At 43.8% G+C, this 13,336-nt stretch overlaps 1 protein-coding gene across 3 annotated transcripts; it reads left to right on the top strand.

Annotated features, from left to right (window-relative positions):
* The first annotated feature begins 407 nt into the window (after positions 1–407).
* Positions 408–12,911, top strand: LOC122402382 (ras-related protein Rab-3). 3 transcript variants are annotated; one of them, XM_043405111.1, is made up of 4 exons: positions 408–546; positions 6,921–7,148; positions 7,810–8,100; positions 9,136–12,911. In XM_043405111.1, the coding sequence occupies exons 2-4, from the start codon at positions 6,921–6,923 to the stop codon at positions 9,289–9,291; spliced, it is 675 nt and encodes a 224-aa protein (XP_043261046.1). In that variant the 5' UTR covers positions 408–546; the 3' UTR covers positions 9,292–12,911. The 3 variants fall into 3 exon arrangements, with proteins under 3 accessions (XP_043261046.1, XP_043261044.1, XP_043261045.1); XM_043405109.1 differs by lacking the exon at positions 408–546 and adding an exon at positions 4,783–5,103; XM_043405110.1 differs by lacking the exon at positions 408–546 and adding an exon at positions 5,147–5,309.
* Positions 12,912–13,336: the final 425 nt, after the last annotated feature.

Genomic DNA, 13,336 nt, shown 5'->3' with positions numbered 1-13,336 from the left:
GCCCCAGAAAAATGGGTCAAAAAAATACATTGGGTAAAATGTCTACTCGTATACTTGGTCTGTGATTCCCTGTTCCGAGTAGAGGTCGATAAATGGCCAACGGTCGGTAAACAGGGGATCGTCAAAGGACCTGTAAAAGCAGCGTGCATAGTCGTAGGGCAGTGGAGTGTGTATGTTGGATCAACAAGTGTCCTCCAGTAGAAACGAGTTCCTCCTGGCGATATATTGATGTCAGCCGGGTTGCTTGTGGCGCAGGCGCGGCCTTCCTCGGGATTGGCCCGTGGACGGGCGGGGGTCCGCGAAATGGTCGATATTTTAGCTATAGCGGGCTACAGTGGCGCGAGGCTTTACCGAGGCCAGTCCAGTCTCTTTAAAATCATCGCGAAACAACCCCCGTGCTGCGTGCGTAACGTTGTGTCGGATCTCTGGGCTCGCGTTTCACCGGAGATTCATTGTCGAGCCGAGGTGGTGCAAAGGCTCCGGAGTGCAGCGCGCGGTGCATCCACGTTCAGCGATCAGCCGTGAGAGGATCATCCCTTTTCGGAGGTACTTGTCGGAGACGACTTGTCGGATAGGATGGACAGACTCGTCCGCGAGGTTTCAGGTGCCCGAGCATCGCGATTTCGAGCCCTGAACATTTCTGTCCGACCAGCCAGTCCGTCGATAGACTGCTTATTGATTTCGCTCTGTCTCCCTCTTTCCCTCTGCTCTTCCTCGCTTCTTCTCCGTCGCGCTGGAAACCCGTGGCCCGTCGAGCCAACTTCCCACGCACTTTGCGCGTTACACGTCGCTTGTACAGGTATTCGTTTTATTTTCATTCATCCTCGTCGGTGTACTTGCGAAATGCGTGCCGCGTTCGATCCGCCAGGTGAAACAGGGGTTATGGATTCCCCACGGCTCGTCTCCGCTTTGAATCTCGCTTCGCGGGAAGCCAGGGCCGATCGTTAGCGACGATATGCCTTCGTGACATGTTTCCCTTTGTTACGTGTAACCCTTTTCCCCGGTGGTGTCTGTCTTTATCTTCGTGGAGGCCTCGTGTCACGCTTCTCGTCTCGGGTCCTCGGAGCATCGCGTCAGCTGTAAACCGAGTCAAAGAGCAAAGATTTTGTGGGTAAAAGGGACCGGTGACGTCGAACCGACGAAATCCCCCTTCAAGAATTTACTCGCATCGCTGACAAGGCGACCGGGTAGCTAGAAATTTATCGACCCGACGCCGATATCGAAGAATCCGCCGTATCGATTCGTACGCGTTTTCGAGGATCCAGATTCGAGCGTCACGACGTGCATATACGGAGGCTCCATCTTTCGTCTACGTTCATTCTGCCAGCCGCTGAAATCGAAACTATGTAACGAGCGGCGTGGGTGGACAGGGTTGGGAATCGATCTTCCAAAAATATTTGCTCTGTTGCTACCCCCTCCCCGTCGACACCACTACCCCGTGGCGCAACGTAATCGACAAGCGTGGAGGTTCCTGTTTTCTCAATGTTGTTTCCGCCATTTTAGCTGATTTTCCACTCGGTACGTCGGAATTATGAATTCGAAGCAGGGGAAATGGTCGAACGCGTTAGTAGTTAGTCTGGAATCCCAGAAGGAGGTCCCTTGTTTGAGAGAAACGGCACGAGTTATATTTGGATTAGGTCTGGGTCGAATCTAGGGTCGCTAATTGCTCCACTATACTCGTGCAATATTAATTAGAATGTGAACCATTTAATCGGCCTTCCAAGTTGGTCTGACCTTTGCCGTGTTGTTATATTTCCGGTAACAGGCAATAGAACTTTAGAAATTCCCCGGAATAAGATACGGAATCTTAAGAATCATAACTAGCAGCTCGTTATTTCGCTGACTGCGGGTGTCGAACGTGGAGATTTGATCCGCAGTGCCTTTCCCTCGCTATTCTACCTTGTTTAAACGCATTCCATTGTCGCGTTCGTTCGGTAGAATCGTACTTATCGAGAGGTTCTTCACAAAGAGGATGCAGTCAATGTAGAGTATCGACAACAGGGAAGAGGGCAAGGAGTCCTTTCAAACAACACCATTCACGGGTCCTTACACTCGTCTCCATATATTATGCTCCCTAACAGCCTGTTCAAGCATCGTTCCACATTTCCTCGATCACCTCCACCTGTTCAGACATTTTCACTTCTTCTTTAGTAGTTTCGTAACGAATGAAATTAAATTTTTTAAAATGGAATTAAACGAAGGGAAAAATTAATTTACGAAAGAGTCTGGAAATTTGATTTGTTATTCGCGAATAAAGTTTGGCCAACTCCGTTCCCCGATTCACGTATCCTCGGATACGCAGGATAGCGGAATTCCTGTTTAGCCAACGGGCGAAACAGGTACGAAACAATCGTGACCGACAGAGAAATGCTTGCCAACCCGCCAATCTCAATAACGCGACCGATCCTAGCCACCCCCCGAAGCTCCACGTGCATTCTATGAATTAGGTCAGTCCCTCGTCGAGTCTTCGGGGCACTTTTACGTTTACGGGCTCCGGCCACTCGTCTGAAATTCTTTTGCCGGTGCATTCGGCGTCGAAAAATTGTCGCTCGGCGCGTTATCGCGGCGCTAAGGATGCAATTGTGTGCAGCACGAGCTGCACGTCGACGTTAACATATGGACGGCGATATGATTATCGCGAACCTTGTCCCACTTTCTTCGGCTCGGGCTCCACACGAGCGCGGTGCGTAGGTGGCTGACACATTTTCCCCGCGAAATCTTTTCCCGGGTTTTCGGTATCGACCGCCAGGTTGTCGATCTTCCGGCATTTCAGCCTGTTTCAAAAAATATTCCGCGTTTTAATGTGATTTTCTTCCTTTTGTAAGACACGGATGGTGGATTCGTGTTTTCAAACATTTGTTTTTTTTTAATGGGAACTTGAATAATTTGAAACCTGGTATCCTTTGCTTCGTTTTAAAATTTGCCAGAAGACGATCGAGTAACCCAAGGAACAATTTTTAGAGAAATACACCAACGCCTGTATGCCGCGCGCATACGCTACTCTCGCGTAACAGATAGCGTTATCGTTTTCCGCGACTAAATTCAACCGGAGGATTAAAGCATCGTTCGAGTAAACTCTGACGCGACCGAGGACAAAAATTGCCTCGCAGTCGGGAAGCGAACGTTGCTTCGAACAAAGTTCCCTCGTCGATCGAGGGGGTACGCGTTGTTTCGAACGAAAATTTATTCGTGGAGTTTCGCAAATCGTTCGAAATAAAATTCGTTCGACCGTGGCTGGGAATCGGTGAGGCAGAAGCGATAGAACTTGAAAATCTGAGGGAATTCTGGAGTTGCCGTCGCGACTCGAGCATGAAATCGATAAGAACCTCCCACTCAGTCTGAAAAGTTCGCAGTGTCTGTGCCTCAGCGTCGTTTATTTATAGTCCTTTCACCTGGAATTTATTTTCAGGCATAACTACGCTCCGGAATTCTTCGCTATTCACTTTCTGACGCTCTTCGTCAACTATTTCAAAGTTAATGACAGTCATCTTGCTTTCCTAGCAACGCTAACGAGCACTCGACAACGTTATGTACAGTCGATTCGTCTGGAAACGATACCGATAGAATTACTATTTGTTAGTCGAGTTTGGGGGAAAATTTAAGGGTTGAGACAGTTCGAAACGAGCCGTTGTACCCTCCAAATCTCCACGACATTCGATTTTGCATGATTCTTGCAGACTCCGACTCGCAAGATTTTTATTTTCTCCGAGGTTGCAGCGTTGAATTATCCGTCACGATTGCAGTTATAATCTTCAATTATCCTAAACAGATGCAATCAGAGTCCTCCGTGGATCCGATTCCATCGCTCTCGCAACTTTCAACCGTCCGTTTCGTTTCCAGCTGCGAGTTTAAATTACTTGATCGCGTCATGATTACAAATTTCAATTATCCCAATCTGGAGCAATCGGAGCCTGCAATTATCGGTTGCTGTGGCGACTGCCAGTGTCAATTATCCGAGTTAGTTATAGCTACGAGCGCAAACCGACGTTTCGATCGCCGGGTCGCGTCTTCCGAAATTCGCCATGGCGACGCGTCGATTTTTAAGCGTTTCTCGAAACAAGTTCGACGTTTTTTTTACGCGCGGGTCTGCGATGTATACGAGCGCACCTGGCGACCGGAAAAAGTCACGGACACAGACGCGGAACAGCTCCTATCGCGTAGGAAACAAAGAACGATTAACGACGCCGATACGGCAGAAGTTCTGCGGGCTACGAACTAATGTATTTCATTCCCAATGTCGTTCGAGCCAAAAGGGAGAGGGGGAAACGACGAACCAGGAATGGATGGTTCGTAAAAACCGACATAAAAGCGTTTATGTCCGCGCGACTGACAGTAAAGACCCAAGAGGTGAATGAAGCGCGCGATGGAACGGTAAATTTATTTACATTGAGGATATTTAAATGAATGAAACGTTTGCTGATACGCACTTCCTGGTCAGCAATTTTTTTCCCAGCATATTTTCAAACGAAAGCATAGCTCTTGCAAACATTCCTACACGCTAATATTATTTTTTAAATTACAGTGGAAGAAATAGTTTTAACATCTCTACATGGAAATCCAAGTCGCGTTTTAGTCTTCTTCCCTTTTTCAGAACCAATTTAATTATTTATCAGAAACGTCTGGATTGCAAAAGAAAACTCGATAAAAATTCGTTTATATTTTTTCCGAAATAATATTTCTCGGCCCTCGACGGTTACCATTCTTTTGCCATTCCTGCGTGGGCGTGTGCACGCGTAAGAAACCGCGATACCGTTGACAAGAAATAAACGCGAACTGGAACGAAGGATACGTGTCCACGGTGTCAAGATCGACGAACACGGTCGTCGAATAAAGAGCTCGTGACTCGATGTATCTTGGCGCATACATTAGTCGCAAGTGTTCGTCGAACGCTGTCAAGTTGCGGGCGGACGAAATTCGAGGCGTCTCGAAAGCAAAACGGGACCGTTGGGGCGTAAATTTTCGTTGGAGATGTCGGAAAAGGGGAAGAGAAGTCAGTCTGGAAGCGCGAGCAGACCGCCAGTGAAGGACTCCGTGCTGGAAATGCGAACGAGGATGGCGCGAATGTTGTCCATTGGCGAGATTACTTCGCGGGGCTCGTTTCCGGTAACGACACGTGTACACTAGTGCCAGTTCCTGTCGTTTCACGACGATCGCGGATAGTGCTGGTCGATCGGGGATCGCGTTCGCCTCGCGGTGGTTTTCGTGGCGAGGAAGCAGGTTTTAAATATTGGATATCGATAGGATGCGTAGATCCTGGAAGGAGATTAGCGTGGATGGAGGTTAAGGAAACGAGGGTGGAAGAGTTGGAGGTAAAATATCGAGGCGAATACGGTAGATAATCGTGGTCGAGGAACGATTAGATTTTCGAGGATCGATGATGATATATTTGGGGATATTGCAACGAGTGTTTGAAAAATTGTAAATAAGAATTAAGAATTGCAGAGTATGTAGTTAGTTGTGATTACGATTGAACTGGAAACGGTGCATTGGAAGTGAAAATGCGATGAAAGTAATATTCGAAGGTAGTAAATTATCAACAGTTACTTTATGGGGAACGAGGATTGTGTCAAGATAGAAAAGTAGAGATTATGTAGACAATCGTGTTTGAGTAACATTAGTTACAAAGTAACATTGAAAGGTGGTAAATTATTAACAGCAACCATATGGGAAACTTGGAAAGCACGAGGAGAGGCAGGTTGGAGGATCGAATAAAATAAAATACAATAATCTGAGAGCAAAAATATCGAATTAGAAATAATATATTTGCTTTCAAGAGTGTATGAAATTTATTTGAAAAGTGTACAGAAAAATTGATAAAAAAAGTTTTACCTCGTGCCATACAATAGCCAATACGATCCAAGGTTGTGCCAGATCAAGATTGAAAGAAGTGTTTCCAACGATTTGAACCTGCTTATTTATTAGCGACGAAATTAACGAGTAATACTAGCTATTAAACTTTCGTTGCTTTTTGCAAGTGTTCTACAATATTTTAAACTGGGGAAAGAAAGAGCTTTTTCTATTTTATTTAAAGTCGTTATCCTTGACTTCTTCGTAAACGTGTATCGATTTTCTCGATTCTGGTTCTGCGAGCCTACAACATTGTCACACTTTCACACAACGTACAACAGACCATGAATATTATCTTTTTAAAAGAAACTGGTTCGAAAATAATCAGATAAAAACCAAAGCAGAATTACCGTCTACTGATTCTTTCTTTACAACGTAAGATATGAAAAAAATAATTGTTTTCAATGTCGACCCTTAAAGGTAAAAGAACACGACCGCGCGATTAGGTTTCTGCTCGTGAAGTTCTGCGATTAAAGTAGTACACTTTTTTGCGTTGTTGACCACCCCTCTTTCCAGGGGTGGAAAGATGAAGTGTCGTTTAAAGAGCTCGACGCGAACTCGGGGCAGCAATGCGTGGCAAAAGAAATTTACTCGACTCGACCCTCGACCTTCTTGAAAAACGTATTTGCCCTCAAATAATGTAAATGTCTCCGTATCTCCACGAAATATTAGGTCAAACGCAAACGTCCCCTCGAGTCCTCATCATGGCGTTTGCATAATTGAATTTCGAAATCAATACAGAGTTTACAATACGAGAACTTTCTAAACGTATAAAAGGAGTCGGTAGCAAATATTGATCCCTCGAATTCCCAAGAAAATCATTTCTAGGCTACTCTTGAAGGTGTGAGCGTAGGTTTTAATAGTTATTAATTGTGACGATTATCTGCTCCAAAAATTGAAAAAACTTTGGGACCTGGCCTGAATTTAGGGCTATTCGAGGCACAAAAATGTTGAAACGATCAAAGTAGTCTTTGAAGAGAGGACCAACAATTTTCGATTCAGTTTGACGAAAGGGACGCTTCCAGAAAGTACTGCATTCTCTTTGAGGATATTTGAACCGTGATTTTTTGCAGATGGCGGGCTCCAAAGCTGGCGAGGATCCAAAGAAGGAGGCCGCGGACCAAAACTACGACTACATGTTCAAGTTGTTGATTATCGGCAACTCGTCCGTCGGCAAAACGTCCTTCCTCTTCCGCTACGCGGACGATTCCTTCAGCTCGGCCTTCGTATCGACCGTGGGGATCGACTTTAAGGTGAAAACGGTCTTCAGACACGACAAAAGGATGAAGCTACAGATCTGGGTCAGTACACGTCCATACCGTTTGTTCCGAGCGCGACATCGACAATCTTCGTAGTTCATTAATTTTTACACGGACCGTTTGTCTCCTAGCGAATCGAACTTTCCACGCGCTTAGAGCCTCGCGTACAAGGCGAGCCAATCAAACAGAAACGCCACATTTCTCTTAAATCGTGGAAAAATATCTTTTTAAAATTCTGAAGTTCTAACTCAACTCGAAAAATATTGTTAATCAAAATTCACTGAAAAGATTGCTCGAAAACGTAAAAAATCGTTAATTGTACGCTCGAAGATTTAATCGTCTATATTTTAAATTCGTATTGTGGTCTTGAAAAGTTTCACCAAAAGTAACTGCGTTTGTGTATTTTATCGAAAAGATCGAGAACTTTCTACGTTATTTAACAATATGGTAGAAACTAAGAGAACTGAAACGTACGATCGTTCTGACAAGTTTATCCACACGTGGCTTCATTTATCACTCGAAAGAAGATATATCACACCTCACGCGTGTATTTTTTATTTACGACAGTCGGTCGTATCTTTTTAATCGGCTTCCACGAATTTTTTCCCCCGTTCGCGATACGCAATTTCATAACTGTTTGGAGTTTGATTTATTTAGAAAGAGAACGAAGGAGAACAGGGATGACTATTTTGTTTTATTTCAGGACACTGCGGGCCAGGAAAGATACAGAACGATAACGACGGCCTACTACAGAGGCGCTATGGGTTTCATTTTAATGTACGACATCACAAACGAGGAGTCGTTCAATTCGGTACAAGACTGGATCACGCAGATCAACACTTACTCGTCCGGCAACGCTCAAGTAATACTGGTTGGCAACAAGTGCGACATGGAGGACGGTAGGGTGATCAGCGCCGAGAAAGGCAAGGAATTGGCGGACCAACTGGGCGTGCAGTTCTTCGAGACATCTGCCAAAGAGAACTTGAACATTAAGGTAAATCCGAGATTCGACTTCGACCTGAACGAATCTGGGAATTCCTATTATAATATCTCGTGATATAGATCCAAGAAAACGCCAATAATCGAATGAATTCGTAATCTAATTTTAATCTTGGAGGTCGAAAACGTGCAGACTGAATCAAGCGCCATAACACAGGATGATTCGAATAAATTTGAGGTTCGATTTCAGCCTGGGGAGCACTTTTATTATGTGCTATCGAACATCATCGACGTTAAAATCATTTCAATATCGAGAAATTCATAAACAAATGTACATTAACGTCCCTCGAAACAGAGATAATGATCCAAGGGAATTTTCAAACCGACCGCATTTTATGCAAGTTTCTCGACACTTTTCCCCGCTTGAAGTCAATTTCTTCGACTGTTTACCAAGCCCATTATCCGCGCAGTGCATCGATCGCGTTTTATCATCATTAGCGAACGATGGCGGAAAGGTTATCGTGTCACGTTTCAATGCTTATTCCCATCTGCAAGGTGTGTGTACTGTATCATTACCTTCGATCATGCGGCCTCCATTGCCGGTTGTCTACGACCGTTAATCACTCTTACACAACCCGTCGAACATATTGGCATTGGCACATCCACATCCAGCCGATCAATTTTTCTGTTTGCAGTCAGTCTGCCGCAAGACTGTGGACTGTCACCGTTGTTCACCAAAAATTTAATCGAGTGACTCTTCTGTGCTCACAGTAATCGCGAATTACGTGAAAATTAGGTGGAAGATTCGTATAAAAATTACAGCAACGTGGTTTATTTTCCATGGAAAGTATAAATATATACGTATATTGGTGAAATATATAATTTATTTATTTATTCAGTAATGCAAACCTAGTTTCTTCGCACAGATTTGGACGAAGCTTATCGTAAAGTTAATCTTGCGCCACGAAGACGTAGCAAAAGAAAACTCGTTTACGCGTTAATTTTAAACCGTTGCAAGGTATCGACAAAATTCTTGTTGATTCGTAACGAAAGGGGCGTCTCGTTAACACGAGTTCCTCTGTCCTCGTAGACGGTGTTCGAGCAGCTGGTGGACATCATATGCGACAAGATGAGCGAGTCCCTGGACAACGATCCAACCCTGATCGTCGGTGGCGTGGGCCAGGCGAAGGGTCAACGACTGACCGATCAGCCGACCAATCCAGCGAACGCCAACTGTAATTGCTAAGAACATGGATGGCCACCTAAACGCTATACAAGGGGGTTAAGGAAGAAGAAGGACACCGAAGAAGAAATATTAGAAGAGAAACGCGTGTATGTCTGTACATGTGTGCGTGAACGCGTGTCTATCTTGTGTGTTTGTGTGCGTGTACGCTCGTGTGTACCTGTGTGCGTGGGAAAGAGAGAGCGAGGTAGAGGGAAAGACAGAAGGAGGAAGGTCGAGTGATAAAGCTGGCTCTAGTTCACCCTGTTCGTCGTTCCTTTACCCTTGTTTCCGACCGTTCTTCGTTCCGATCTTTTTCTTTCCTCCTTTCTCGATCGATATATTTATATATGTGCACATAAATACGTATATATACATAGGGTGAGCCGTGAAATTCAACTAATTGTTCTCGCCTTGACGGAGCGATCCGAGGTTCCTTGGTGTCGTGACCGTTCGGTCCCAGCCGAGTCTGGAAACAATTCTGGACGACCGTACGACACGCCAAGAGCAAACGGAAATTAAATTCGAACGATCGTGAGACAGAGCTTGAATTCCATGGCGACGTTCACTGTATAGTTTCTATCCCACGTTTCTAAGTTTTTCCAGGTTCTCTTCGGGAATTCTTTAGTGGACTGTTCGATTGAAGGTTCTTTTTTAAACGACTTTAGCGATCGAGTACTCGAGCAACGTACTTAGATTAATTCCATTGTGTATCATATCACGATAGCAAGGTCCATACTCTTTGGAAATGCTGAAAATTCGCTCACTCTCCGCTATGCTGCCGAAGAATAACAAAAAAATGTGTACTATATAATCTTGCACGAGTCTCTGTACCAAATCGTCCAGGTCGATGGGCTTCGAAGTCGGTCCACTGACGGCGAGAACAATCAGGATGGCTTAAATTGGGCCACTCACCCTGTATACATGTATAAATATGTATGACGGTTGTAGCCTGATTACGCGGAGGTGTCACCGAGCTGATCCGAGACCGATTGCGAGCGGACGTCGTTCATTTTTGCGGGTTCGACGGTGAAAATTCGAGAAACGGGACGAGAAATCGACGAAGGCTCGAACGGAAATGGGTTCTCGCGACGCGAAAAATTTGAAACACGCGTCGAGCTTCGCCTTTCGCCACTATCAGCATTATAGTTTCATCGACGGTACTAATTAGTTTCTCGAACGATTTTGTTAACGAACCTGGAGACAGACGGACAATAATGAGAAAATGATAATCAATGGGAGAACGATTTTTCTACGAGCGAAATGGACGGAGAACGCATCGTTGATGTTTCATTTGTTACCGTGTCGATAGCAAGTTCCGAGAAAAATTGTTTTGCAGTGGCGAAAGGAACGATGTTCTTGTGAGATTGCGTAAACGATCGGCTGTGTTCTTTCGAAATAATTCCAAGAACGTACTGTTATCGTAGGCGTCGTTTTTCGTTTTCCTCCTCGTCTTTTCCTGGATTTGTCGTTGTAATCGGTCTCAAAAGAACACAGCCGCCACGATAACGATTGTCGTTGACGATCTGAAGCGCACCTGGATTCGTAGCGGAGAATATTCGACGATCCATGGGAGGGAAATATCGATTTTAAAAAGAAAAAACATTTGTTCGAGGACCGCGTCGAGCCGCGTGCACGCTTGGAAAAATTTTTGGGGTCGACGAACGTTTAACGACACAAATTTAGGATACGTGTAGCCACGAATTAAACGAAACTTCACGAGTCTCGTCGACGTACGTTTTCTTGAGCGTGGACGCGGCGCCATTGGGCCGTGGACCTGTTCAAGCGTGCAATTCATGTGACAAATAAATGTTATGCGTTCAATTGCAGCTCTGGCAACAAAGAAAGAAATATATATCTGTGTTGTATTTAATGAAACTTCGTAATAGGTTCGAAACAATGTTTGTTTTATTTTATTTTCGTTTTGACCCGTTCACGAACCGAAACTCGAAGACAGGATCCGTTTGAGGTATTTCGGGGGGACAGTGTTTTGACATTGTTCCAGGACTTTTCAGCGATTTGAATATTTCATCGTTTTTTCATCGGCCTCGACGAACACAAAGAACCGTTTCTTCGGCGACGATCTTTTATTTTCATTTTCGGGATTCGTTCTCGTTCGAATCTGAAATCTCGACGACGTCGTCCCGATGCACAACACTAATTCAGATCCTCGAAAGGCTCGGGCACCTGTGACGATGTTAATAGAATTGTTGCGACGGCTGAAGTACGTCGGCGTGGACGTTGAATCGGGGAAATTTCAGGAAAATCGAGGATGTTGGACGCGTCCCCCTTTCGATCGAAAGACTTTTGCTTTTCTCGTAGCGATTCGATCGTCGACGAGAGCGAGGAAAGGGAATTTTTAGTTTGGAGTTTTATAAGTTCCGGTGACCGAGGAATCTTTGAGACTGCAATTAGGAAAATTTTAGGGGAAACGTAATGGAAATATTTTCCATACGTTCGTAAAGTCTTAGCCACGTAGGAAAAATAATCGAGAATACTTGAGTAGGAAAATGACGAGAAAATGGTGTAAACATCGAACTAGCTAATTCATTGGAAAAATAACGAAGAAGAACGTTGTATCGATTACTGAATATATTTAACGAGACGTAATAACGAAATTTATGCGGTGAATAATGTGGAACAGTCGTTAAAAAGAGTTGAATAAGACTCTGGAGAACATGCTGAGGAATATCGAAGTTATCGAGGAGTTAATTGAATAAATACTTGATTAAATCTCGATACTCTACCATTATAATTTTAATTAAAGTGTATTGATTTCTGGCTTCGATGTATGCGTGACAATAACTAGAAAGTTGCTGGTCAGTCGATGCCGAGAAAAGCGAAATTCCAATATGCGAGACAAGTCAACCATTTTGCATTGAGATCCGTGTACCTCGATGCCCCATTTTCGCAACAATCTTGGATTGGTGAAATTCATTGGGAAAAGCTGAAATTCAATTGTTCCTGTTCCGCCTTCTAACGTTTCATTGACTAGAGAACGTTTAGAGTCGTCGCGTTGGTAAGAGTTCGTTAATTAAACCTTGGGGGGAAAAAAGCAGAACAGTGAAGTTAGACGACCTGATTCGCGTTTAAAATACTTTGTTTCGTCGAAGCACTGTTAATACCAATGCATACTTTGCAAACGTTTATAAATGTCATGATTCTTTACAATAAATTCGGAATTATTTTTACTGCGACCTTTCTGCAATTAATTCGACCAGAAAATGGTGGCTCGTTTAATTCCTCGCAGGCCACGCTATCGACGAACTTTTTAATTTCGCAAAATATTTTTATTTGCAAACCGGTGGAAAGGAAAAATGATCTCGACGGTTTGAACCAACGATTCGTTGTCTTTCCTTCACGATAACGTTAATCGAGAATACAAGCAAAGCTGAAATCAATATTGGACGAGACAGAAATTTGATGGAAACAATTTTTTTGATCGCTCACCACTCCCGAACGATAGTTTGAAATCGAAGGAATAAAAAGATTTGAGGTACATTAGCAAGAGAGCACCGATCTTTGGCGTCAATTATCACGAAAAGCATGGCGTCCATCCGATTGCTTGAGTCGTCGCTTGGCGTTATAAACCTACTAGGCAACCTGCCCCTCTGTACATACAGCAATATATATATTTAAAAAAAATACCTATTATATATATTATATTATATATAAATATATATATATATATATTACTGAATCTGTAATGAAGTGCAATGTAAGCGTTACTTATTCATGTGAACTCGGGCAGAACCCCGAAGAAGAAATGAATCGTCATCGTGTAATCGAGAAGAATAAAAAACAAGAAAACCGTAATCCCATCGATCGAAGAAAATTGTACGATTGTATCGATCAGATCGGTGAAAAATAAAATATGTGCTGTTGACGCAGAAGTGTGACTGTCAACAGAATCACGAGCCTCTTCGTTCTTTATTTTAGTCGTTTTACGAAGCGAATGGCGACGTTTTTCATTTCAGCCTTGCTGATTAATCGCTACCTGGTAAGCATTGATCTCTCATCATCGTTCATAATCGTTCCTAGTTCAATTAATTTGTAAATAACTCATTTT

Source organism: Colletes gigas, unplaced genomic scaffold (genome assembly GCF_013123115.1).
Source record: "Colletes gigas isolate AHSC1104 unplaced genomic scaffold, ASM1312311v1 Colletes_gigas_Sc00035, whole genome shotgun sequence".
Lineage (NCBI taxonomy): Eukaryota > Metazoa > Arthropoda > Insecta > Hymenoptera > Colletidae > Colletes > Colletes gigas.
The sequence above is the reverse complement of the archived record's forward strand: the minus strand, read 5'-3'. Positions and strand labels throughout refer to the sequence as shown.